The 25,947-nt window shown below is 40.2% G+C and overlaps 1 protein-coding gene across 13 annotated transcripts in view; it reads left to right on the top strand.

Moving 5' to 3' along the window:
• The window catches only part of LOC111252394 (metabotropic glutamate receptor 2-like), a 185,847-nt gene that overhangs the window by 87,664 nt on the left and 72,236 nt on the right, over positions 1-25,947 (top strand). For 12 of the 13 annotated variants that reach the window (XR_002674188.2, XM_086991923.1, XM_022810204.2 and 9 more), the window contains 7 exons: positions 2,454-2,563; positions 3,050-3,239; positions 4,316-4,473; positions 14,378-14,691; positions 15,719-15,821; positions 16,018-16,117; positions 24,667-24,996. Coding sequence is in view for 12 of the 13 variants with exons in the window: in XM_086991923.1 (XP_086848049.1) it covers positions 2,454-2,563; positions 3,050-3,239; positions 4,316-4,473; positions 14,378-14,691; positions 15,719-15,821; positions 16,018-16,117; positions 24,667-24,996 (1,305 nt within the window). In the remaining variant the exon portion in view is untranslated. Of the gene's footprint in view, positions 1-2,453; positions 2,564-3,049; positions 3,240-4,315; positions 4,474-14,377; positions 14,692-15,718; positions 15,822-16,017; positions 16,118-18,239; positions 19,182-24,666; positions 24,997-25,947 lie in introns of those variants that run through there. The other variant, XM_022810207.2, reaches the window with a different exon arrangement.

Here is a 25,947-nt window from a genome sequence, read left to right as displayed (position 1 = left end):
GGCAAAAATAAAATATTGAAAGCCTCTCTCCTAAGTATGTAGTTATAAGAGGTATACCTATTGCGTAGGTGAGCTTCATATAATATGAATTAATGGCCGCTCTGCAAGCAATGTTTGTTAATAAAAGAGTTTGCCTGTCTCGACTACATTCACCCTCATATATATTGCTCAGGGTTCATATACACATCCGCCTGTGATAAAAATAGATTCCATGAGGTCTTCTTGGCACGGAACTGAAGCAAACTTTGTACAGTGGCCCTAACAGCGACATAAACAAATGCTACTTATTCAGCAACAATGGATTCGCTTATGGCCGTTTAACGCGCAGCATAAATTTGCAATAGAACTAACACCCGCAGTTTATTAGAGCTATTCCTTATAAATGTAAACTGATTTCCGCAAGAATCAATAGTTTTGGCATCATGATGTAATAATCTAAGTGCCGCCTTCTCAGTATTGACTTTGCTTCATTTCATTGGCTCCTAAATAATTTGTCCAGATCAAGCGATTATCTTTCCCTTTACGTATAGAAGCGACGACGTACGAATCCGACGACGGCGGACGAAAAACTTAATGGTGTAGCATCTAGTTCCCTATTTCGCAAAAGGCTGGAAGGTATTTAATGTTATTCATTTAAGCAAATATGGCGGCATATTAGCGATTCGCAAGGTATCATCCATACAGCAAAGGCCTAGACCTAAAGGCAGAACTCGTGGTAAGATAATAAATACATAGTTTTCCAGCTGCCCTTAATTATTCATAGCATGCTTGTTCTGAGACAGAAACTGATTTAGCAAACTGATTTAGTTCCAAGTAATTCGATAGAAAAATATCTGAGAAAAAAGAATCTCGGGGTGGACACGAGCTGACTTTGACTTATGTAATGATAAAATCTTCCTCATATTTTAATATTTTACTACATATATATTTGAATATTCTATTTTTCGTTCCTACCATTTGTCATCAAGATGTTGTCTCTTCAACTCCTCTGTGAGTTTTTAAATGCATTTTAAATATCCTAACAGGATGATTTTCTCTTAGCTTAGGCTCCCTTGTACAGCATATCCTACAAATATATTTAAAAATCATATAGCGCTCAACTGAAGCTTCAGCAACAACTTTTGTGAAAAACTCATGGTGATGCGTTCCTCTGCAAATGACCTACCCCCATTAGAGCTTTTAAATTCTGCCGCGTGGGTCCACGTTTACATACGTTCGTCATATTTGCTTTCTTCACGGGCACAATAACTGAAGGCCAACAAACTAAACTCGGCTGTTTAGAGAGCATTTCCATTTTGCCTTTCAACGAAGTTACCATCTTCAACACCTCTATTGAAACGCGAACGGTTCCATTCAGCCACACATCAGAGTACAATGTTTCCGCGCGTACTCCCATTCGCGCTGACGTCGGGGGGTGAGTCTTCATCTATTGTAAATGTAGCAATGCTCGCAACACGAAATAACTTCAGTTTGACTTTTTCCTTATGAGTCAGTTTATATCAACCAGATGTTGTCTTCTCCTCTGCCTTTGAGGTTATGGAGCAGACAGCTATTTTTGTTGAAGGCGGAGAACAGGCGCAATGGCCTTTAACAGAAACCACTGCTTGGAGTCCTCGCTGTGTGTGTAAACATATCCAGTAATAATTCAATTAATGCGGCCTACCGCAAAGCAGGCGTCGACACAAAAGTAGGTTGGGTGAATTAAAAATGTGGTCTTCTCACCTGTTTTGTGTTTCAGTCTTGTCATTTGTAGTACAAGCAAAGTACATCAATTAAACGCAAGCGCGATAGCTCGGTTTAATATATCCAAACAACTTTCAATATACATTTCTATAAAGTAATGTTTAAATACCCCTTGAACCATGCCTGGTATTACGCAAAAAAAAGTCCTGACTGCATATTCTGTCACCATGCCAACGAGAACATTACAATCCCAGAGAAGCGAATTTGCCACATAAATAAACGACCATTCCTAAGCTTCCTTTAACGTCGGGTATACTAACAATGGTAGCACACCTGTTGATATATCAGTTATTTACAACTATTAAGGAGCGGATGCGATTGCAGATATACGTTAGCAATTAGGTTGGAAAACTGGGTTGTTAATCTTTATTTTCGTTGCTGAGAGGTTATTGTTAGAGGTTTTAGGTGTATTTTTGAATAAAAGAAAAACGCTTATACAACATTATTGCAGCAATATCTAATGGAATCCCTTTTTCTGTTAATAAGGAAAAAGGCCTTTTAAAAAGATACCTTAACTCTAAAAAGGGAAAGAGATTAGGCCCTTTTTAGGTTTATTTCTGGTAAATTGCGTTGTTTTATAAAAGGTTTCATTCAGCAAATTAAATTCAATTAGCCTTATTTATTATAGCACTTATTTAGATTTAATCTAATTCTTTGGCGATGAAGATTCTTGTTAAGGCACTTACGGTGATAGTTTGTCCGCATTTCAGGTCTAACCAAGGACGAATTTCGTTTTACGGAAAGCACTTTGGACGGCCCGTCTCGTTACAATATTCTGCATTTTAAACAAACTAAGCCGGGCATTTTCGATTGGCTCAAGGTATGAAAAAGAAAACCTCACCATGGAAACATGCATATGTATATGCTGTTCCATCGAAGGCACATTATGGTCACGTAAAATTACCTCCAAATAGTAAAGTCAATAGTAGAGTAATCGCTATGGAAAGCAATCCTTCAGTGCTGTCTCAAAAGAATGATACAGACCATGCCATTATATACAGGAAAAAAATTTTTTGACACGGAAGTAGGGCAGAGCTAATGCAGTATTACAACACTCGATATGAATAAGGAAAACCATTTCTTACATATTATATCTTCTAGAACAATGATACATTGGAACAATAGGACCGAGAAGTCGTAACGTTAAGACGTCAACACAGTAGGAGACAGATGGAAACAAACGGACGAAATACGGATACATTTCGTTGCTTTCGAACAACAAAAATAACGACCTGCTGTGTAGATAATTTAGCAATGCCTGCCTTCACGGTCATAAATGTCAAATATGCATTCTCGTTATTGTCAGGTGGGCGAATATCGAGATGGCCGGCTTACGCTCAACAAGAACGAGTTAAAATTTCGAATAGAAACCAGCAGCGATATGAGTAACAAAAATCTCAATGGCACAAGCTCGTCACCGATATCCGGTACAACACTATACACATCAGCTGAAGATAGTTGGAGCAGAAATGGAGGATTCTTACCGCCCGTATCAGGTGCCTAAATACTTCACCTCACCGTCTAGATAGCGACCAGTGCGGCTTCGACCAACGAATCCTGCCAGGATTTTCCTTAGTTCATTATTAGAATCAAGCAGGTTCCCGTCGCGAATGATGCGATTGAGCTTACTGTGAAGATTCTAGGAAAAGATTCTAATTTGTTAAGACATTAGACTGCATTTCAACGCTCATGTTGTCTACACTTACATGAATTGCATGAAAATAGAAGTTCACTATAAATGACAAAACTTGCCCAATCGATGATGACTCACATAAAATGTTCTGGTAATATTTATAGACATTCAGCCATGCATTGACACGAGCACTGCATGGGGCTGAAGTTATTGCAAAAATGACGTGGCTTTCTACGTTATAAATAAGTAGCCAATGGCACAGATGTATATAATAGCAGAATTACTGATTGACTTTATCGCATCAACACCTAATGAGTCCTTTGCGACAATTCTTTGACTGTGTACTACACATGGCAAGGTAGAAAAATTTCTTGTATATTTTAGAGCGCCTGGAGGTGCAAGCTAAGGTACTTACAGTTAACACAGGCTTCCACATTGTACTAGTAAGCATTCAGGAACAAACTCAGAATTCAAGGATCGAACTGGGAATAGCTCATGTGAACTATATATTTCGCCCAAGTTATCTATCGTATATAGATACGGGCGCTGCCACCGCGATAGGATCTTCGGCATGAAGGTACCTGTCATTTTTTTCCGATTTGCACAAGCACGTCACGTTCTTTTAGATCTGGTGTTTTTTTTTAATAGGGGCAACTGAAACGGCGATGTCTCAAAGGGTTTACAATGTCTGCGAAATGCGGAAAATAGCTTGGAACGGTATGTTATAAATCAATTACGATGCCCACTGTGGCGCGTGTAGGTGCTGCTTTATCTTTGCCCTACAGTGATCATGTTTTTATGCCGTAGCAATAGTAATATATTTGGTTAATCAATAAATCGGCAAATCAACTAATGAGTAGGGCTAGCGTCGTTTTCAAGCCTCAAGATATTGGAGCTGTTACGAAGCATCACCATTTCTTTTTCCGTTTCCTTTTGCAGTTTGCTCCCTGGAGTGCGAGCGTGGCTCGGCGAAAAAATTCCTCGAGGGCGAAAAATGTTGTTGGCAGTGTATGCCGTGTCAAAAGTACGAGGTACTACGTAGTGAAACTGAATGTGTCGAGTGCGCTAAAGGAACACTGCCGGACCTGGACCATCAGGTCAGTTCGAATTAGCGTCCTGGATAAACAAATGCGTATAGAAGTATGCAGTAAGTGGAAAACAATATCAATGCGAGATCCCGGTTAGGGGCTTGACAGAGGACGTAACGTACACCAGAGAAGATAAACATAAAACAATTGCAAAAAAAATTAAATTGACAAACTTTGAACGCAACGCCGGAAGTTTCTTTGCTGCGAAAATAACAAATTACTGCTAACACTATTTACTCAAAAGGCGAACAAGGATGAGCGACTGCGCTGCGTTTAGATAAGTAGGAAAAAAAACGCGACTTTTTGTCAGACATACAACGCGGTGCTGTTTTATTAAGTAACGTCCCATTATCATGGGCATTGTTAACACGACGAGATTAAAGCTGTGGGCCAATAGTAGAGTAAATATTCAAAAAATAGGGCTGCCGTTTATTCGAATGCTTGATATAATAACAATTGATTTTTGACTGTTACACATCATTGATTACTGATACTCATGTATATAGCTATAATATTGACATTTCATTTAATTTAGTAATGCGCGCTCTCGCTGCTGATGTATCGGCGACAAATGTGACTCTCAATCCTATCCTTAGCGAAAAGCTTAAGCTGCATTTCAAAGTTACCCTGTAAAGCTAGCCGAGTTAAACCGGTTGTCGCTGGTCCACTGCGTACCGTCTAGCGACGTGTCACGTACAAGCTGTTCACAGGCACGATTAGAACGGCCTCGAGCGAGCCTGAAGCCCTAAAGCTGTCATGAGACTGATACAATCAACTGGTGCCCGTTCGAAACTCCAACAAACATGCCAGTAGAACGCCTATAACAGTCAATGTGTCGGAGAGCCATTCAAGCGTCTTGATGATAAAATAAGGGTCAGATGATTTTTATGGCTCATCTTATGATGAGCTCAAGCCAGTTTTATGTCAGTGCGACGTAGGCGTAGCTTGAACTCTTTGCTGGGCTTCGTCGAGCTTATTTCTAGAAATGCCCATATTAAATGGAAATTCTATGTAAATCATACACATAGGCTATTCGAAACGTTCCTCAACCTTGAGGATAGATTCCAAGTTAACCTTTTCCTGGAACAGAACTAGAGGAAAAATCTATACGAAGGCATCTTAAAACAAGCCTACGGGTGCTTGTACAGCGCTAGTAAAATTTCCGCCCTGATCTCGGAAAACTTTAATGTACATTGTTTTCTTTTTTATCAGAAGCATGTGCCACTTTCAAAGCATGAACATACCAAACGAAGAGCTTAAAACTCGCTCTTTGTTCTTTGGCTAATCCCCATATATATACATATATATTTCCATGGTGATTAGCCTCTGTGGCGTCTGATTAAAACATAGTGAATGTCGGCGTTTGAAACGGAATATGTTAATGCCAAAGCTTATTATGACACATTGGACACTTTTGCCAATAGGTTCTAATGGGTAATGTTCCAATAGACAGTATTATGACCCGGTAGAATTTATAGTTTTTTTTTCTAAGTAACATTCGCGTAATGTTCTATTATTAGCGAATGTATACTTACAAGTAACAAAAATTCAACTATATCTGTCTATGATAAAGCTTCACTGTACACTAGTTACTTTGGCTATTAATTAATTAGGGTAAGTTCTGCTTGGCAGAGCACGAACACGGTCAGAACTCAAAGCTGTCGTTACACCTCGCAGGCAGATGGCATTATGTTCCAAGTAGATGACTACAAAAAATATATTATGGGAAACTAGGGCGGATGGTTGCTCATTAACAAGCCTTCATGGCAACGCTTTTTGGATTTAGTGAATGTTAACATAAATCTTTCTAAAGTATAACGTTTACTGCGCTATTTCAATACGGCGCTTTCGGTTGTTTCAGATGTAAACTTCGATCGCGTTACCGATACGTCACGTACGATTGTAGAAACTCGCTGACTGGATTCTGTTTTCCCCATGGCAAAGTATATGTGTAATTTTCAACACGTTTAGAAGTTTCACCCACTATGCGTGCTACGGAGTGTACGTAGTAAATGGGCGCGTTCTTTTTGTTACTGTAACAACAATACTCAACAGACTTGTTCTTCGCTAGCAACTGGCTTGTTCATCGATGATTTGATCTTCAAAGGCGGAATACGTATATCCCACTCTAGTGTCGAAAAACTTTTAATGCAGCAAAAGGCTTACGTAAACTGAGTGAACGTAACAGAGTAGATATTGAACGCCACTGAAAAACAACTGTCTATATGTAGCCTAACGTAATTAGACCAGTGTCATAATAGGTGTTGTAATAATAGAAACGATATTCATGCAACCTTTGCTCTCCATTTGCTGCTTCGAAATACGTCTCTGAGACTCGATCGAAAAACGACCTTTACGTTTCGTTAGCATGTTACCTGGCAGCCAATACCCTTTTTCGAGCAACGTCTTTCCACCCCCATTCTTCATAGCACTATAACGAAATCTTCGTTACTGTACTTCGTAATGTTACACCGCGAAGCGTATTTTCCCGTAAGTCCGCATTTGTGAGGAACCATAATGACCTCGTGCTAAAAAGCAAGCTAAGGCGGTACCGATTCATGCCACGTTCGCAGTCATCTGCTGCACCCAGTTGCATCGTGATTTATCTACTAGCACTGTTCTTTGAGAGCATTCATTCGTACCAAGATATTCTCTAGTGGGTAACGTTTAGTCAAAAAGTTGTTAAAAATTTGCTTTAAGAATCTAGGTCTCAGCTTACGTAACGCCTCTGCCGCTGTGTGCTTTTGCCGACTATGAGAAATTTCGGAATAAAACAGTTGTTCCTTCCAACAAAACGTTGAAATATAGTGTGGATGCTCATTTGTCAAATAAGTAACCAACACACTAGTCACTACTGCTGACTACTTTTATATAACGTCAAAAGTGGAAGAGAACCATATTCCCATTTTTGATGATAGATTAAAGTTCGAATGGTAGTCCCTTAAAGTGTTTCATCCATAAGTCAAAAACATAAATCAACTATCTTGCGTTTAACCATTAATAGATGCGACAGGATGCTTGCAGACTAGGGGGGTGAAGGTGGTAAAAATTAGAACAGTGTGGTGTATCGTTAACTAATATATCCGAATCCATCCTGCGGCCTTTCTCTCGCTGGTTGGAACTAGGTAGGGTGTCTGGAGTAGAATAGGTTTGACCTAACAACTGTGAAGTTACCGTGACTCGCGACCTCGATCCCGTTCCCGTGTTTCCATATCGAACAACCACCGATCCTGCTACATAGAGATCAATCGGGCAAAAAGAATCAAAGGGATTTAGACATCAGATACACTGAAAGCAGCGGCTTTCGACTCTGACGACGACGACGTCGCTCGAAGGCTAGGACCGACAACGCATTAATGAGATAAAGTTGAAACCAGTGAGCAGAAACATGAAGGCGTATCACCATATAAATGTATTAGAAGGACCAGTGGCCTTTCAGCTGACCATGTTAGCGTTACCATTGCGATCGCTCTTTTTACCACAGGAAATATTCGTGTTTCAGCTGTCGCGGAATTCCTCCTACAGCTGTTAGGTCACTACGCAGCCGAGAATTTTGAAATGAGGAGTGGCCCAAATGAGAAATTGTTGTTTCTGTCTAGAAGCATTCTGCCAGCCTCAAAAAGAGAAGGCAACGGCAAGACAACGCTTATTAATGTGTATGTCCAAGGCTACCGGTAAGCCGAAAATCCTCGTGCTGACAGCCTTCAATCAATGCGACATCGATTCTTGACAAAACCTTTCGACTATTTACTCAAATCGTTACTGACCGTAGAATGTGTGACGTTTTAGTCGAACATTGGTTTCTCAGCTTTGTATAGCGCCTAGCATTCACTTTCAACTTTTCAGAAATTTGCAGTTTTCGTTTAATTATCACAGAAAAAAAAGACCGCTCCATATCCAAACTACACAATATTGTGAAGTTTATATTAGAGAAGGACCGTACATGGCGAGTGCGTGTTATCAAATATTGTCAACGCACGGGATGTTATTGAACCCAAACTTCGGGTAACCACAATATGCATGAGAGCTCGGCAACCGACTTTTCAGGAAGCGAGAAATGTCTCGCGCAACGGCGCCAGCATTTGTTCTTAAATCGACATTGGGGACCGTGTTTTCTTGCAAAGCCCTGTGTTGCATAGTTGCCTGCTGACCCATAGAGCCAGCCTACGGACAAATTCAATACATGATATGTCTAGGGCGATTTTATAGCCTGCCTAAATAGCGATGGAACTATAGTTCAAAAGCAAGTTTCCTTCAGTTCCACCCCCGAACGATCGAAATAGCGGAGAAAAAATTCCATTCGAAGCTCGCTTTTATTTAGACAAGTGGAAAACCGGTGACTCGGAAAAATATAACCCGCCTGCTGTGAAAACACATCGGTTTCAATTGTACAAATTCTGCACGGTTAACACAGCAATCTTTCGGCAAGCGAAGATACGTTCCTGTTAGCCGTTGGGCATGATGCGAACTCGAGGAAATTCAAAATCACGCTCCAGTCACTATTCGTTGTCGTGTCCAAATTGGAAACACCGATAGTTTCTTTATGACAAATTAGAGGAGAACAGCAGTCCTATTTCGAAACACAATGATGGCACTGCCGATTTGAATCAGAGGTTCGCGTCGCTATCCTGCGCGCAGTCCATGTATCGAACAGAACCACCTTCGTCAGCCTTGAATGCTAGTTTGGTGTCGTGTTTACGGCATATCGGCGTTATAGCACAGCGCAGTAAAGGGTCAACAATTATTAATTGGTATTATTGTTCTTGCTCACAGATGTTCATTTTCCATGTTTATTACGAGAATATAACTACGTTTTTCCTATGAAGTTGATTCATGCTTTTCTAAAGTCTGAGGAAAATCCCCACAGGCCAGAAATCTGTAACCTTAATGTGTGCAATTAATGAGCCTCTGTCCAGATTTAATTATAATTATCTGCGTATGCATCAGATCTCGGCCATTTTGAACTGCACAAAAATAGCGTGAAAAACTCATCCGTCCACGTCCGAATCTACTCGTTTCGTTGTCGGTAAATACAAAACCTGTTATCCAAATGCCTGTTCTCAGATCTATATTTAAGTGATCTAATTCCTGTCCCAGTTTTTATTGAACGGTACGACATTCGCGGCGTACATTCATTATTGTTGTGTTTGTTACGAGTAATAGTGTTGAAGTTGACTAAGTGGCTCTTTCGCGTACTTAAGGGAAGCTTGCGACTCTCCTGGGAGTCTGTCTCGGGTTTGACTAGGACTCGCAATGTCAGCTCCGGTATTTTATAGAACTACTAAAGAAAATATGGTCTCGTACACGAGCAAGATTCAGGGAGTCGAACATCTTGCGTAAGTTGATCAGAATATAATGACTTTTTTTTTTTACATCGAAATGTGCCCACATCCAAATCCAGCTGGCATTTAACGTTTTCCTGTATTATGGCACAGCCGAGATGAAATGAAGTCGCGTTTCAACTTTCTTTTCGAAACAAAATCAAACCTTAACAAAGGGTTTCTAGACATCTACTCGCGGACAGTCGCCATGTGATGGTACGTTTGGACATGTATAGCCACAGTTAGAGACGTACACGCAGACGAAATCCTCACCTGTGAATTTTAACCTAACTGGTTTCGGCTTACAATGTTATCGAATTTGGGTGTAAAAATCGAATCTGCTTTTAGAATAGGCACAGGGACAAGGCAACATACACACTGCTTTATCAGTCTGCATTGCGCTCGTGTCACCTGGCTTTCGTAGGTCAAGCCCAATAAGTAGGCGTGGACTGGGCTTGCAGAGCCTACCTGGTGTCCATCGAAAAGCGATACAAGCATAATCAACTAATGTATTTTTCGGCTTAATAAACGACAGGTCTGCCATTCAGACGACAGTTTGTAAGAGTTTGTCTGTTATATCAATATCCACTACTCATGTCAACGCCTCACTTTGCGTCGTTTCACATAGACGCCTAGAAATCAGCAAGGGCGTTGTGCCTACAGGGGATTGCGGTAGTACATGTGCACCACTCATGCGTCTTGGTGTTTCGTAAGCTAACTGCTAATCATTCCCGCATCACAGAGACTTTTCCTTTTTGTGGCAGGCTCGATATTAAGCTTACTCCTATCGCGATTCTAACCATTTGTTGTACATCGTACTATCAACTTTGGATCATTTTCAACGTGTGATCGCAAATTATTTTACTACGGAATTTAATTTACGGAATGACTAAACGCTCCGTAGTGGCCCCTAGGGACTGAACTCCAGAGAACGACTTCGACAATTATTACATATCCCAGGTTGGAAAAATCAGGTCTCAGCAAATAAGTTGTTGATTCCGTGTAGCCAAGTGCTTTGTGCTTAATGAACTGTAATAATTCAGTAATATAGTATATCAATAAACAAATTTGTAGAATCTGTAGACGATAGCTGCTCCACATCAACATTCTGCGGACAAGTACATAGTCACTTGTCAAGATGTTAACGTAAGACTGAAAACGCTAAGCATAGACTACTGGAAAGTATTCAGTGGAACATAATAACAGGCTTACTCTGTCTCTGTTATTTATAGCAGTGATTATACAGTTACTTTATATAAGTACAGCATATGCTTTGTTGATATTTACTTCTTTATATGGAACAGTGTTCGGAATACATTTCACTTGCAGGCATTTCGCTTAAGGAAAAACTGCTTGCGTTGCATTAGAACTACGATTTTCCACTGTATTAGATGGTACCACTTTGTGAGACCCTAAACGGCATGAATGAACGCGGAAGTGGTTCTGCCGTTAAACCCAGAGAAGTATGTATTTGACGGAGAGGCGCCACTCTCGAAGGAATCGCCGACCGCAGCGAAGTATCTTGCCTTTGATCTCGAGCAACAATACCATTAGCCGCATGCTTGGGTTATGACGCCATGTTTTTTAGCCTACTTGTGAAGCGGTCCTGCATCTGTCACTTTATCTTAGTGCAAGCTTCCCCTATATGGTATTTGCTCGCGAGACGCTCCATTGATTCTTTTGCCATAAGTTGGCGTTAACAAACGATTAGTTTTTACGCATCCACAAAAAAGTTTTGAAGCTAAGAATGTCCTATGATATTGCACTGTTATTACTTAATTGGTTTAACAAACACACATCGAGTTTTTGTTAAGGGCGTTTGCCAGGAAAACCAAAAAGTCACTAATCAGGAACGCCTTTGAATGCACGCAGGGGTTAAAAGAACCTTTGCGATCAGTGCTGCCTTCAACGAGGTAAGCGCATCATCTTGAAACGTGCCCTTTATCAAGTCTATCTAAATTCTGTGCTATCATTATGAAGTCTTAATAGCAGTATAATCAATTTGTCATTGCCATGATTTGGAATTTAATCGCATACACGTTAGCTATCGACATGCTGAGTGCGAAACTAGAAGTTATATGATAACCGGCTCGATTTACTATTCAGTCTTAATAGGGCTTCCTACTGAACATGATAACAACACGCATTGTGGGTTTTAACCATAGCTAAGTTTCCTTTCTGCTTGACAGTTATTCTGGGCCGGTTACAATACAATCGAAAAGCAGCCGAAAATGAGATGTTATTACAACAACTAAGTTCTGGAAAACAAAGCCGGATCTCATTAGATAGATTCGTTCGATCTTAGATAAGTCCGAAAGACCAAGTACTATTTGGGGGCTCACTGAGCTACACTTTCCGATGGTTGTTGATAATAACCGGGCAAATAATGGATGGCGAAACAAATCTTATTTTGTCTTTCTGCCAGGGATTGTTACGTTACACTTAACTGAACTAACTGCTGACGCCAATGAAAAAAAAAGACTCATCTAATCTATCTTATATATTGTCCTTGGTAAATCAAACAAACCTTGGCGGTATGCCTTTATGTGGAAACAGTTTGGTATATATATATATATATATATATATATATAGGGGGGGGGGAGAGTCTCAGAAGAATGCTTAAGCTCAATTAACAATTTTCTGTATATTGAGCTTAAGCACATAACATATAAACGATCCAGAAACATCCCATTAGACGTCAGCCTGAAAGAAGAATTACGAAACGGAATTTCAACAAAATACGCTGTGGAATATAACGAGCAGAGCTTGAATTTTTATCATGGATATTTAAATACGTATAATTGCACTTATAGCAGCGGCGCATCTTCCGGTAGAAGAAATTGCGAAAAAAAAGTTGTTGTAACGGATCAGTTTTAAGTTGAAAATTAAGACTAATTCCGGTAGACTCACGCATCTGCACATTAAAGATCAGCACATTTATCGTACCTTCATGTTAATAAGATAAACATAAGTAACTGAATACTGTATAATTCAAGTTGTCTCTTGAATACACTTTTGTATTATACTATTCTGATGCGGCTAAAATAGGGGTACTAGTTCGTGACTGGGGCGGACAGCAAGACGCTGCCGAAATACGCAGTAGAAAAGTTTAGATTTTATCTTTTGCATAGAATGTGATTAACTCTGAGTTATACCTGAGGGTACATATAACAAAATGATGCCCCTAGGGCATCTTCTCCACAGATTCCGTTTAAGAGACAGAGCTTAACGCTTTTACCAAATTACGATTGTGTGCGCACATCTAACTATAATCAGTAAGGTAGCATAAACGTACCCATTTGCTTGTGTTATCACTAAAATTTCGTACACGGATGTTCCCGTACACATCCAGACCGCTACTTAGCACCTGGAGCATCTACAAGCCTATTTCAGGCTGGCATGATGGCGCATGAAGTGCGCACCATGAAGTAGTAAGTGCCACCTATGACCCCGGAGGCGTCCCTGGGAGCGCTTTCTTGAAGAACAGTGGAGCGGTGAAGCACTCCCTCCTCCCTCCTTTTAAGCAATGTATTGTGACTCAGCATGATGGCTTTGCTTTTTCCGCTTCTTGTTCACAACGTCCGTATATGAAATCCTTACATATGATTAGATGAGAATCTTGCAGACGCTCCCAAAGGATCGACGGCTGTTCGGACCAAGCAAGGAATGATCACCGCCCACAACAGCCGCCCACATTTATCCTAAATATAGATTCAAATTTACGTTAATTAACTATGAATTTTCATTCGTGAGTAACATGATTGTGATATCGTACCTTCAATAGCGTTAACTATTCGTTCATTTCGAAGACAGCCAGTCGGTTTTTTCGATAGTAAACACACAGACACGCCAGGTCACTGTGATATTCTTTATGCCATCACACATCTAGGCCGCTGCGTTTGCGATTTGCATAGGAGATGTTATATATAACTACCTTTGTAGACGGACTTAAGACATCGAACTACCGATGCTGATATTACGTTGGGACGCATAAACTTCAACGTAGTGTTACAAATGCTGAAGCAGAAACAAGGAAATTTAAAGTATTTTTCAAACATCTAAGATAGAATCGTAATCTCCTGTTCCGGAGGCTAAGCGGCTGTAGCCACTTGACGATTATGCCCTACGTGATAGCGGATCAGTTAAGCAATTTCCACTAGGTCCATTGAAGTGACGGGTTAGGCTGTTTTTCAAAAGCATCCTATTCGATACGTTAATATGGGATATAAACGGACGAATCGGAAGTGCCATCACCCGCAGCTGAGATTGCGTGTCCTATACGAGTGACGTGGGCCCGATTCGATGATGCGACTGGGCTTATTTTGTTCGAATACTTTTTTCCTATTCGAGATATTTTATAATAAGCAGTTTTGTTAAGTTGCTTGAATTACAATACTAAACTGAAACATTTATACAATAGGAAAAAAGATCCTATCCTGAAAAACAAACTCTTCAAGTGCGTAGAGTATTTTCACTAATTGTGTCAGTCTCAAGCCGATTTTCACTCATAATCAATCGGTAACATTCGGTAACGGAGACCACAGTTTAATAATGCTAACTAACTCGCTTTTGAATTTCTGCGTGTGTCCTAGGTATGTCTTGAGATACCAGCGCAGCATGTGAACCCTGCATCAAGTTGGGCGACGGGAGCGATGGCATTCGCGAGTGCCGGTGTCGTCCTTACCTTCTGTGTGATTTACGTGTTCATACGGTACCGTGATACGCCTGTGGTTCGTGCCTCTGGCCGCGAACTCAGTGCAGTGTTATTGACCGGAATCCTTCTTTGCTACAGCGTCACATTCATACTCGTGCAGAAACCAACTGATTTAATATGCGGCCTACAGCGCATTGGAGTCAGTCTCAGCTTTACGATTGTGTACGCCGCCATTCTAACAAAGAGTAACAGGTCGGTGCATTTAGACCCACACTCAAACATGCACATACTTTCGTACTCCTTGCTTCTAATACCAGATCGAAGTCGACACCTCGATGGTCATTGTTGATATTTATTACATGGTATTATTAAAATCGTCAGTGACTAACGATTGATTAACTTTTATCTATTTATGAAGTCATAGTGTAAGATTAGACAGGGTGCCTGTAGCCTCGCAGAATGCTCAGCCACATTGTTATCTAGTGTGCATAAAACAGATCACGCATATACAGGGAAGCGAAGCTAAATATAGTTTTTTTTTTTTTTTTTTTTTCGTATGTTTTATTTCTAGGACCATTTCTAAACACAAATAGATATTTGTGCTATTTCTGATAGTAACATTTATTTATTATAATTATTATTTACCGCTTCAATTGGGCACCAAGTGTCTCTTTTCATATTCTCAAACAACACTAACAGGTGTAAACTCGATAAATTATCGTTCGTTAAGTACGTTACATGCGAGAAATTCCGACAAAAATACGTTCTAAAACTGGTGGCTAGCTTATCAGGACATTCTAATTACTAATTGATATTCTCCTCTATAAAACGATTGATAATTTTTGTAACAAAAAGATGTGTTCAAGAGCTTTTTAAATCTACGCTCTATTAAGGACCCTCTGATTCACTTTAAAAAAGTCTTCGTCGAGTTGCCCAACGGCCGCATAAATAATGGTAAGGTACACTTTCGATTTTAGTAGTAGAGGATTGGACAATAGCTAATCTGCGCTCGAATGCGGGGCACAACGTACTATTGTTGGACGTGACGATCTGTTGTTTTGTTGGAGAAGGACCTAGACTTGTTCTGGTACTATAGGATACCGAATGACCGCGTGCCCATTACGACAAACAGCCTTTCGATTCTTGTTCCAATTTAGGTACCGAACTCTGTACGTCCAAGATGTACAGAGATCTTAAGAAAATTCATATATTTCTGTTGCTAATGATATAAACGGCTCTATAGGTGTTATGGCATAAATATTCTTCTTTTTTGTTCCAGGATTGCACGCATTTTCCGTGCTGGTAAGCGTACCAGCAGACGGCCGTCGTTCATTTCGCCAAAATCTCAACTTATCATCTGCGCAATCCTTGTTTCATTGCAGGTTAGCTCAAAGGTATAGATATACATGTACATACATTCTCAGCATCGCTTATGAAAAAGGCATAGCAAGCTTACGCTAGGAAGAACCACTTCAAAGAGGTCTCCAGAGACGGGTCGGGTAAGAGCTGTGCGCAGAGAAGCTGCTCGTCTATAATGTGATTGTAAATGCATCATATATTGCTGTCTGCTCATTGCAGGTGGTCGTTATCGTGGTATGGCTCCTGTTCATTCCTCCAAGGGCTGTCAAGCATTATCCAACGCGTGAACAAAGTCAACTACTCTGTGAATCCACTCTGGGTCAGTCATTGGCTTTCTCGTTCTCTCTCGAATAAAAGAAATTCTATGTTTGGTGTGATAAACCATGTAACTTTAAAAACCCTAATTTAAGTATGACCTATAGGGTCTATGAGGTGTGGTGCAATTCACGATGTTGAACTAGGCCAAACAGTTGTGCCAAAGATAAGGCCAAAGCCAGTGTGCGTGCAGCATAAAAATGGTACACCAAATCATATTATCTATGTATCATTATATGTAAGCTATAGAAGATTTTTTACGGATGCTATCGCAACAAAGGACTTCACTTATTCATTTATAGTCCGCTGAAACACGTTGACCTTTACAAAGTGTTTTATTTTCTATCTTTTTTTTAAATTTAGTTGCTCTAGTCATACTTTTCACGTCATTGGAATCATTTTTTTAGGTATAGCATCAAGGATCTTTAGAAAGTGCACGAAGGTACCTGCTAGTGCTTGTCGATTTTCTGCGATAATACTACGTAAAGGTCACTACATGCCGATCTTAGTTAGCTACGAGATGGGATGTGTAAAGGACGCTTTGACGCGTTTTTTTTACTGGCGAATTTTTCTCACTAGTCATGAGCTATTTTTCGTGCATGTGCCATACTACCGAATGCCGAGATAAGATCACTGTTAGCAATGCAAATAGTCCTTAGCGGGATACTGTGGTCTAGATAAACGTATCTAACAAAGTAAACCAGCACATTGTAGCGTATGAAAAACTTGGCTGTATGCTTTACAGAAGAGAGCTGATATGCTAAAAATTTTACCTTTTGATGCGACTAACCAAAAAGTAAAAAAAAGGGTTTTTTTTTAGGATGTATGGGTCCATCCAATTACTAGACTAATCTCTATCTCCCATTAATCTATATATATATATATATCCTCATTTTTTTAATGGTGAATCATGCTATTAAAAATTGGCTATCTTAGTTAGCCGCTATTTTCGTTGATTAGCTCATTTATTTCAAGCTAGAATACTTTTTTGCATCGTCGTTTTCCTTTGTGCCCTCCCCTTTACTGATGATAGCAGCTTAATTATTTACAAAACGTTTTTTTTTAGATTACTTATTGGACATTTTCGATTTATAAGCTTTGATAAGTCTATATATGCATTTAATAAGCGTTTAAAGCGAAGAATTTTTTGAAAGGCAGAATTAAACAAATACAGACCGATAAAGTCGATTCGACGCACAAGCAAGTTAATTAGAAGGCACATAGGTTGCAAATTATGAGTTAATTAGAAATATCCTATCTGAAGCACATCCATTGTCGCATAGTACCCTATTCTATGTATACAATTTAATTTTTAGAACAACTGTGCATTCGAAAAAATTCAACATATTCTTATGCTACAGTGGCGTCATTTAGATAAACTATTGATTGAAGCCCAGACCTGGGTTATTTGCCAATACTCTCAATCGCTATCGCTGAGCAGCACAGTTTCTTGCTCACTCAAACACCAGGAAAGATCGGCAGTAAATTCACGATTTTTTATTATTTTTTTTTTAACGATTTTTATACTGCCAAAACCTAGCGTACCTTTTGATCAGCCTTCAACGTCGCCTTTCCCGTACGCTTCCCTGGAAGGAGAGAAGTCATTCCTCCAGTAGAACTTGCTCGTTCTGGCAATCTCATTCGTTTCATAAAATATATATGCAAGAGAGAGGCTATATTCGTTCCACTATATGATCTTATTAATAATGTAAGACTACCCTGATAAACCACGAAGCTGTAGCTCCGCCATGTCGTCTGAATGGATATACTTGAAACAATTACGAAAGTTCCTTCTTATCAACAAGTTCGATTCTATCCAAGTTAGGCTACCCCATACCACTACACGTGAATTAGGAAGAAACAAGTTACCTAATATCTACTTCGTAGTGTCACTCTAATACGTTGTAAAAATACTTAAGCTAATATCGCAATTATAACAGATGTGACGCAGAAAATGACCACGGACCATGTACGTTATTATACACAGATATAAGCATATTTAGTAATAACATTTGCCATTGGGGACGTCCAGTCTTACGTCGTAGCCAACTTGTTCTAGCAATTACTTGGGAATTCATCGATGCTGAAAATTAACTGAAATATATATATTTTTTTTTATGGTACAGACTGCTGCTGCAACTGGAGCGCCCGCACCCTGTTAACTGGCCAATAGTTTCTTTCGTCTTAATTCAACTGCCGAAAACACAGGACATCGTTTTCTGTTGTTATGCCATAACAGTATTTTGCTTAAGACCAATTTTCTGTTTGCAAGTTTCTACTTGATTCTAAAACGAAAATTTCTTTCTGCATTGTGAAGCATATGACCTTCAGCTATATGGAACCCCGAATATAGAAACAGCAAAAATGTATTGCGCATTCCTTTAATGAAGTATCTAAGCCGTGCGCTAACTAGGCCATACTCGTATATGTCCCCAAATCAGCTGCAGCGTGTTGTAAAGATCGATATGGATTTATTTCATTAGGCCCATTTTATGCTCTTTCTGAGACCTTGAGGCTACAATCAACCTAGAACTGGACGCCACATAAAACAGATATATGCTATTCGACAAGTGTGATTATATTAAGAAACAATAACGCAAGACAGATGGTGCAATCATCAACGCTCGCTTATATTATTACTTTTAGGCTTTTCAACATCTCATAAAAGACTAGTATTACTTAACTTTAGCTACTATTATGAGGTTTAGAATTTGAAAAAAGCATATTCTTTTATTTATTTTTTATTGAGCTTGGGCAACCCAGCCTCGCCAAAGAAGTGTCTTTAAGATAAACCTTTGAAAGAGAGGCAAAAAACTTCCAATAAGGTAAAAATGACATACACTTTCTTTACTATGCAAAAATAATTATCCTTCTTCCACCTAGAGTATTTTGTTTATGTGTAAATGTTGCGCGTACAGACGAGCTCGATACAGTGTCTTCGTAGCACATTGCTTGGTGCTAATACAATAATATAGCTTTAACAATATCGCTGCAAAAAAACTAATATCTTTTATGCTATCTGCTAAATTAATGTGGTAATAAATGGTCGTCTATTGTTTAATCATTGATGATTTGTGTTTTCTACGTATTCCGTAAGAGTAAGCGTTCTCAGATGGTTTCGATAGCGGACCAAGTTCTCCTGTTACCATGTAGCGACCCCAAAGAAATCCTCAGAATAGGTCGTACCGACGCGCGTTGATCCTATGATTGTCCACCTTCGTGCTCACTGCGCGGGACTGCCCACCGATCAGTTCGCTACGCCTGATCAACTGGGGCGCCCGGATCTAATGACATAAACCAGGAAGGTGCGGACCAGACAGTGTTAAACGCTCCTGCTGGTCGCCGTACAACAATTACTAGAGGCGGTGTGTGTAAAGACATCTATGAATGACGATCGGACAATGCGGAACACTTCCAGGATGCTACAGGAAATGACAAAGATGACTATGTTTCTCTATGAAAGTCAAATTCTTGCACAACGCCCGTGATTCCTTGTCCCTGAAGGGAACATGAGCAGAAATCTTTTCATTGGTTATTAATAGACTAAAGTAACCGAACGGGAAAACTCACAGTATTATCGTTGAATACTACAGCTAAGAAGTCAGATACCTTGCCCTCCTGCCCCGCTCCCCCAACGAGATATGTGCTATCAGTAAGTCGACTACCAACAACAAGTGAAGCAAGGTGGCAACTAATTGGCCAAAAGTGCTTTTATATTATGTCTTCTACTAACATGAAGGGGTCTCCGCTGTTGTTGGCGTTGCAACGTCTGTTACTGTTAACAAAAAAAATGGTGCAGCAAATAATTCTCGTATGAGATGGTGAGGTTTACGCCTATGGATTGCGTCTGTGCAAATGTTATTCGAAAATCTATGGCATCTCAGAGTTATGCTAAAGAGTTTGAACCTTTGATAGCGCCAAATTAGCCTTAATGGTCATCTAATTGCCATGAGTATGTAAACGTATTATCAGTTAGGCGATAGTTCTCCATAAATGGACAGTGGCACAGATTTGTATGGCTAAGGTGGAAACTGCTATAGTCTTAAGGTCACTACTATGTAAGCACAAGCCTCTACCTGTTGGGATATTGTCTACAGATAATTTGCTGATAGACCTTTTCGCAAAAACTCCTTCAGCCTATACAGACTCAAGGTAGACAGATGAAAACTGTTCGACTGCTATCGCGGTTGTTTTGCTTTCGTTTATTTGGCCAGGATTTTTGGTGGTACACCGTGGCTGACTACATGAATCGCTACGCTGTTATAGATCAAAATGGTGCCAAATCCCAATTGATTTGAAATTCAAGGAGTACGATCATGTTGAATAACGACTGAGCATTTTTGACCTCGGAGTCGTCGAAAGGTTCTGTATCGTATTATGGAAGATAATAATATTGTATAGGTTCTTACCTAATAAATGTTTTGGGTTTTATGTTTGGAGATACGTGTAGGACTGCATTTAAGGCGCAGCTCGTGTAGCATAAAACAAGACTGTTAAAAACTAGCATACCAGCGACGCTACAATGGCACTCGTTACGAGAGCATGAACGTTTACCTACCTGCACATTTCGATAATGTAAACGTTCATTTAAATTGTCACAGGTTATTTTTAATCATTATTATGTGTTTTTTTTTTTTATTGAGTGAATGGAATCTATCTTTAGTCACCTCGACCTGTTAAGCACAATAACTGCTACATGTGTTAGCGATCCGATACCAAGGTTTTCTGCATAACTCAATGCAGAAAAGCGATACGATCGAGCGTAATACGGAGAGCATTATAATGAGTCTCGTTTCTTTGTAGTGTCGTTGCACAGAAGAATTCAACATCTGGTCTTTCAGCGTATAGACAGCCTATGCACTACATTCAACAAACGAAGATCCTGATACGTCATATGAACGAAATGTTGTGTGTTGGGCAAGGGAAAACATGTGGACGAATTTACTGTGCGCCCTTGCACATAACGGGATCGTTTGATGTACATTAACCTGCGTCATCTATCCCGGACCGATCCGAGAGCACATACGGCTTCTTTTTTTGCTTTAAACACAAACTGCGTTTTCTTAAACTTTACACAAACTACACAAGTTAAAATTGCCAACACTGAAGGCAAGGCACAGCTAACAAATCAACGAAGTATCTGAAGCACGCTGTCGTATAGTCTATTAATCGCTAGAGCAGTCCTGTTTCAAACTGTTCAGTTACGCAGCGGGCCAATTGGCTCCTTGCTTGTTTTTCATTGTTCTTTCTATAAAGGATCGCTATTCGAGCACAGTATGCTACACCTGTGCTTGTATCATTTTCATATGAGTACCATATCCAGCTCATGCATTGTCATGACTAAGCGCATATTTAGCTGCTAAATGGATAAACATTTATTTATTCGATGCATATCGCAAGAAACAACCGTTTTTTTAGTCAGAAGGCGTTAAAGTTACATATCCTAGGCAATATAAGTTCCGCCGGGCCGTCGTTTGAAAGTTGAAACTTAACGGTAGTAGACTTGAGAAATGCTTTTAGACTAATATAAAGAACCTTAAATATGCGTGAAACTTTAGAAAAATTGGCTATACGTTACATACGTTATATTATGACAAATGCTGCCCAGGCCCATAAAAATGTGTACGAAAGAAAGGTTTCAACGTAAAAGACGCTCCTTGTAGTGGTCGACCAGTTACAGAAAAAAAAGCTGATGAACTTATTGTGTACATTAAAAAAAGGTCACGATATCGGCTATAAAAAGCTACTGAACAGAGTTTAGATAATTTAACGGAAGCTCGCTACAAAAACAGCTCGATGTTGGGTTGACGTACGCGATTTTAATCGATCGAATGTGAACTTGCAGAACTTTGTCGAGTTATATTTATTGCGGTTGATAGAAAAATAGGGTAACGTATTCCACAATCTTCGATAAAGCCCAGACTGGTGCCGAAGAAGGCGCTGCTACGTACTGGAAAAGGGTCATGCACTATACATGACTGCCTACCGGCAAAAAATTTACTGATTTAAATTTCTACTGTGAATAAACAACAAGATCACGGTTAAGCCATTGAGAAAATGGGTCAAAACTACTCAATAGGCATCGTTTTCTAGAATGATAATGCTAGACCACGTGCATCTCTAGCTACGCAGCAAAACCTGAAAGAACTTTTAAATTTCAATGTATAGCCCGAATTCTGCATCGGCAGAACTTCCATGGTGATATTTCAATGGAGGAATGCAAGAATGATCTATCATGATTTTTTTTTGCCAAGAAACCGGTGACGGGATTCCAGAGTGATGCGATTGTGGTATTACCAGAAGTCAGATAAAATGTCGATCAAAATGGCACCTATTTAGTGTGGTTATATTGTTTTTAACTGCAGAAAACCTTTACATCGATTTCGGCTTAGAAGCGGTCAGTACTTCTTCGACAGATCAATATGTAGCTACGTAGCCGCATATATTAGCATTAGAAATCACTATATAAACGCTACGTCACCGCGCAGTCTTTCATCATGCGGCATGCAGCGTTCGATTCAATTGAACAATGATATTTTACACGCTAAGCGCGACACTTCTATTGACTGCTCAACAGTTAGGCTGTCTTGACGTTGTACAGACAAATTGGCAGCCCGGCGGATTCCCACGCCAGTACTTGCTCCATTCAACAATAAGTTTAATATTTTTCTGATCACCGAATTAAACAATTAATTTATACAATTAATTAGGGCCTCAGAATGAAGTAATGTACATAGAGTTATCTTGATCCGTGAAATGCTATTAACTGGGAAACCCCATGCATGCCTTCTTCCGTATTGCATTTGCTTGAATCGCGTCTCAACCTAAACTGTTTGAATGATGTTTCGGACAGGGATGAATGCGTCTCGTGACGATAGTAGAACGTTCCCAATTGCGGGAAGTCTTCCCAGAATTACCCCCATTTCATAATACCAATATTTCTATGATCTATATATATTGAACAATTCATATGAGCGCATCTTTGAGCTATTTTTCTTCAACCAACGGTACCTTCAGTACCGCACATTTGTTTCGCCTGCCAGCAGAATTAATTGGTCGTCTCAAAAATACTGCCTTGCACCATCTTTATTACAGCTATATAATACCGTAAATATTTGGTGTAGGAAAACACGGTCTCCCCATTATGACTTTGCGCAATAGTCAAGTATGTCTGGATGCAAGTATAAAAAAAGAAATAGCTTCAAAACGACTAACCCGTATCGCAGTCGAAGGACTAGTTTTCTTAACGTATTTCAATGGGTAGTTCTGTTTAGAGGCGTAACGGCCTTAACACCATTTTTCATTGGTAGCGGGTTGAATAGGAAAAAGTGCAGTGACCACGGATAAAATGCTTATTTAAAAATAATCACGTACCAAGATATTGTCGATGGCCTGTATTATTATAGGACCAACTGAACGATGGATATCTATGGTAGCATTGCTATTCAACGGAAAATTCGATTCAGAATGCGGTAATTATTTATCAAAAAAAAAGATTAAATATTATCACATCACATTCTGATGGCCTAAGTTTGGCACCTTAGGCTGTCGGGATCGGTGAATGAAGGTTGGTGTTTTTATAGAAGTGTCGTAGCAGGATAGGATTACTTACGGCGAAATGAAAATCAGCCCTTCTGTGGCGGAACCCTCAACGTTGCCTTACGGTCATCTGTCATATGTGGCCAGTTTATTACCTGAATGGTTAATGTAAGAGACGATACCTGGGAGTATAGAAGGGATTTGTGGCCATAAAGGACCGCTTCTTTGACTGTCGTAATATTCGTTTTCTTAGCCCCATTCATAGTGCACTTAACTAAAAGCCACTGGGTGGAGTAAATCGCAGTGGAACAATCTACTCTTATAACCTGTTACTTACAGTATCTATAGATGAGTTATGAGCCATCCAAGTAAGGTTATGGCTAAGTGGGCCGTAGTCCTGTTCTTTCTCTAAGAGCCCCGCGCATGACATCTGACCACAATGTAATATAGATAGACATCAAACGTCGTCATAATGGCCCCGGCTGGGTCCACAATGAGAAATAAAGCTAATTACGGAAAGGGTTGCCAGTGTTTGTCTTTTCCTGCCTGACGTGTGCAATTTGTGCTGCCCTGTAAGCTTTCGTTGTTTCATAAGTTCACCCGCAAAGTCACACCCAACCACACGGATTAAATTGAACTTGAGCACATATTTTGAAGGAACACTGCGAATGGCGTGGGGTGCGTATAGTTAGCTATCTACTTTTCCTATGATCGTTGTATTGAATCTTACTTTGCAGAAAACATCCGAAGCAATTAACCTATAAAGTATATATAAAGTCACGTTAGCATAGCGAGTTCGCTTTGGCGAATTCACACCTAGAGATAGAATTGTTTTGAATTGCGACACAACTTACTATAGTTTCTGGAAGTTGTCCTACATTAAACTAATAGTAACGTGATACTACACGCTGTGACTATAATTATGATCATAGTGACTAACATCTCATAGCAAGTAATTTTCGATTAAATTTCTATAACATACGCCTGTATTTCTTTGCGCTTCCGCTTGTGTAGGATCTTCATGGTGCCTAGTGTCGTTCACGTATCCGGCCCTGTTGATTTGCGTGTGTACAGCATACGCAGTGCTTACTCGAGCAATCCCTGAAGCGTTCAACGAATCGAAATATATTGGCTTTACGATGTACACGACATGTATCATCTGGCTATCGTTCGTGCCACTATATCTTACTGTGTCCGGCCCGGGTTCGTCACAATTGGCCATCGGCGTTACAGTGATGTGCGTCTCAATCTCGTTGTCGGCTAGTGTCACGCTTGTCTGTATGTTCGCGCCAAAGCTCTACATCATTTTGTTGCACCCTGAGAAGAACGTACGACAACCAGTCGGTGAGTGCAATAGCAGAGATGTACGTGTTTGCTGACTTCTTAATTGACCAATCTCGGTCATTACGCGATCAATAGGTTAGTCATCTTTCGGGAAAAGCATGAAACACAAATGACCTGCTTAGTTTAATGGTTTGTGATGTTGCGCGAATCGCTTTACTGCCGCAATGCCCGTTTGGGCCGGTTCTGCAGCCGTTGTACAACCCTTACTTACTTGCTGTCTCGTTGTTAGAGGTTGCCAGTGGCGACCTTTGAGTAGCTCTCTATAGCAACCTAGTGTAATATTGGCAACTGCTCTACCGTTACGGCGGCCTATTGTTTGGTCGTCCGTCTGGCCTGTGCTTCGGTCCCTAATGCTTCATAGCGTACCTGACAGTGTCACAAGGCAGATGGTTAAAGCAAGCGTTGACAAACGAGGATACACAGGAATGTACTGGGGATCAAGCGGTTGCAGGATTCGAAGGAAACAGACCACGCTTGGTGTGGAACTTGGGCTTGCGAGACGAGCCGTGGGCCCTGCTCGGGGACCGCAGGTGGTCCGCGTCAGGCCGGGACAGCTTGAGACCAAAATGAACGAGCAGTCATTGCTGATAGACTTGGCCTTTTTGTTCACTTGCCATTGGCCGCTGCGCGCTGTTGGGTTGCCTTTGACATGATGTTGATTTCTTCGGGTTTCAGCTAGAATGGCCGAGGGTTCGTTCGTCGTCACTGCCGTGTTCTTAGTTTGTTCTTTGTTTGTTTAAAGTCACGATTAGCATCATCGCTGCTGCCGTTTCGTACTTTGTCATATTACAAACACAGCGACGATGGTAAATCCGCTATCCTATTGCGTTTCGCCTTTCTTTCTCCTATTTCCTTTGAAACGCCATCATTTGAACCCTATTAGGACGAAGAAATGAGTTGGTTCGGATGCAAACAGCGGCAGGCTGAGTGGTTTATGCTCGTCTTTGCCGG

The sequence above is a fragment of the Varroa destructor genome, unplaced genomic scaffold, assembly GCF_002443255.2.
Source record: "Varroa destructor unplaced genomic scaffold, Vdes_3.0 BEIS01000006.1, whole genome shotgun sequence".
NCBI classification, from domain to species: Eukaryota; Metazoa; Arthropoda; class Arachnida; order Mesostigmata; family Varroidae; genus Varroa; species Varroa destructor.
Note: the sequence above shows the minus strand (reverse complement) of the source record. Positions and strands in the feature narration are given on the sequence as shown.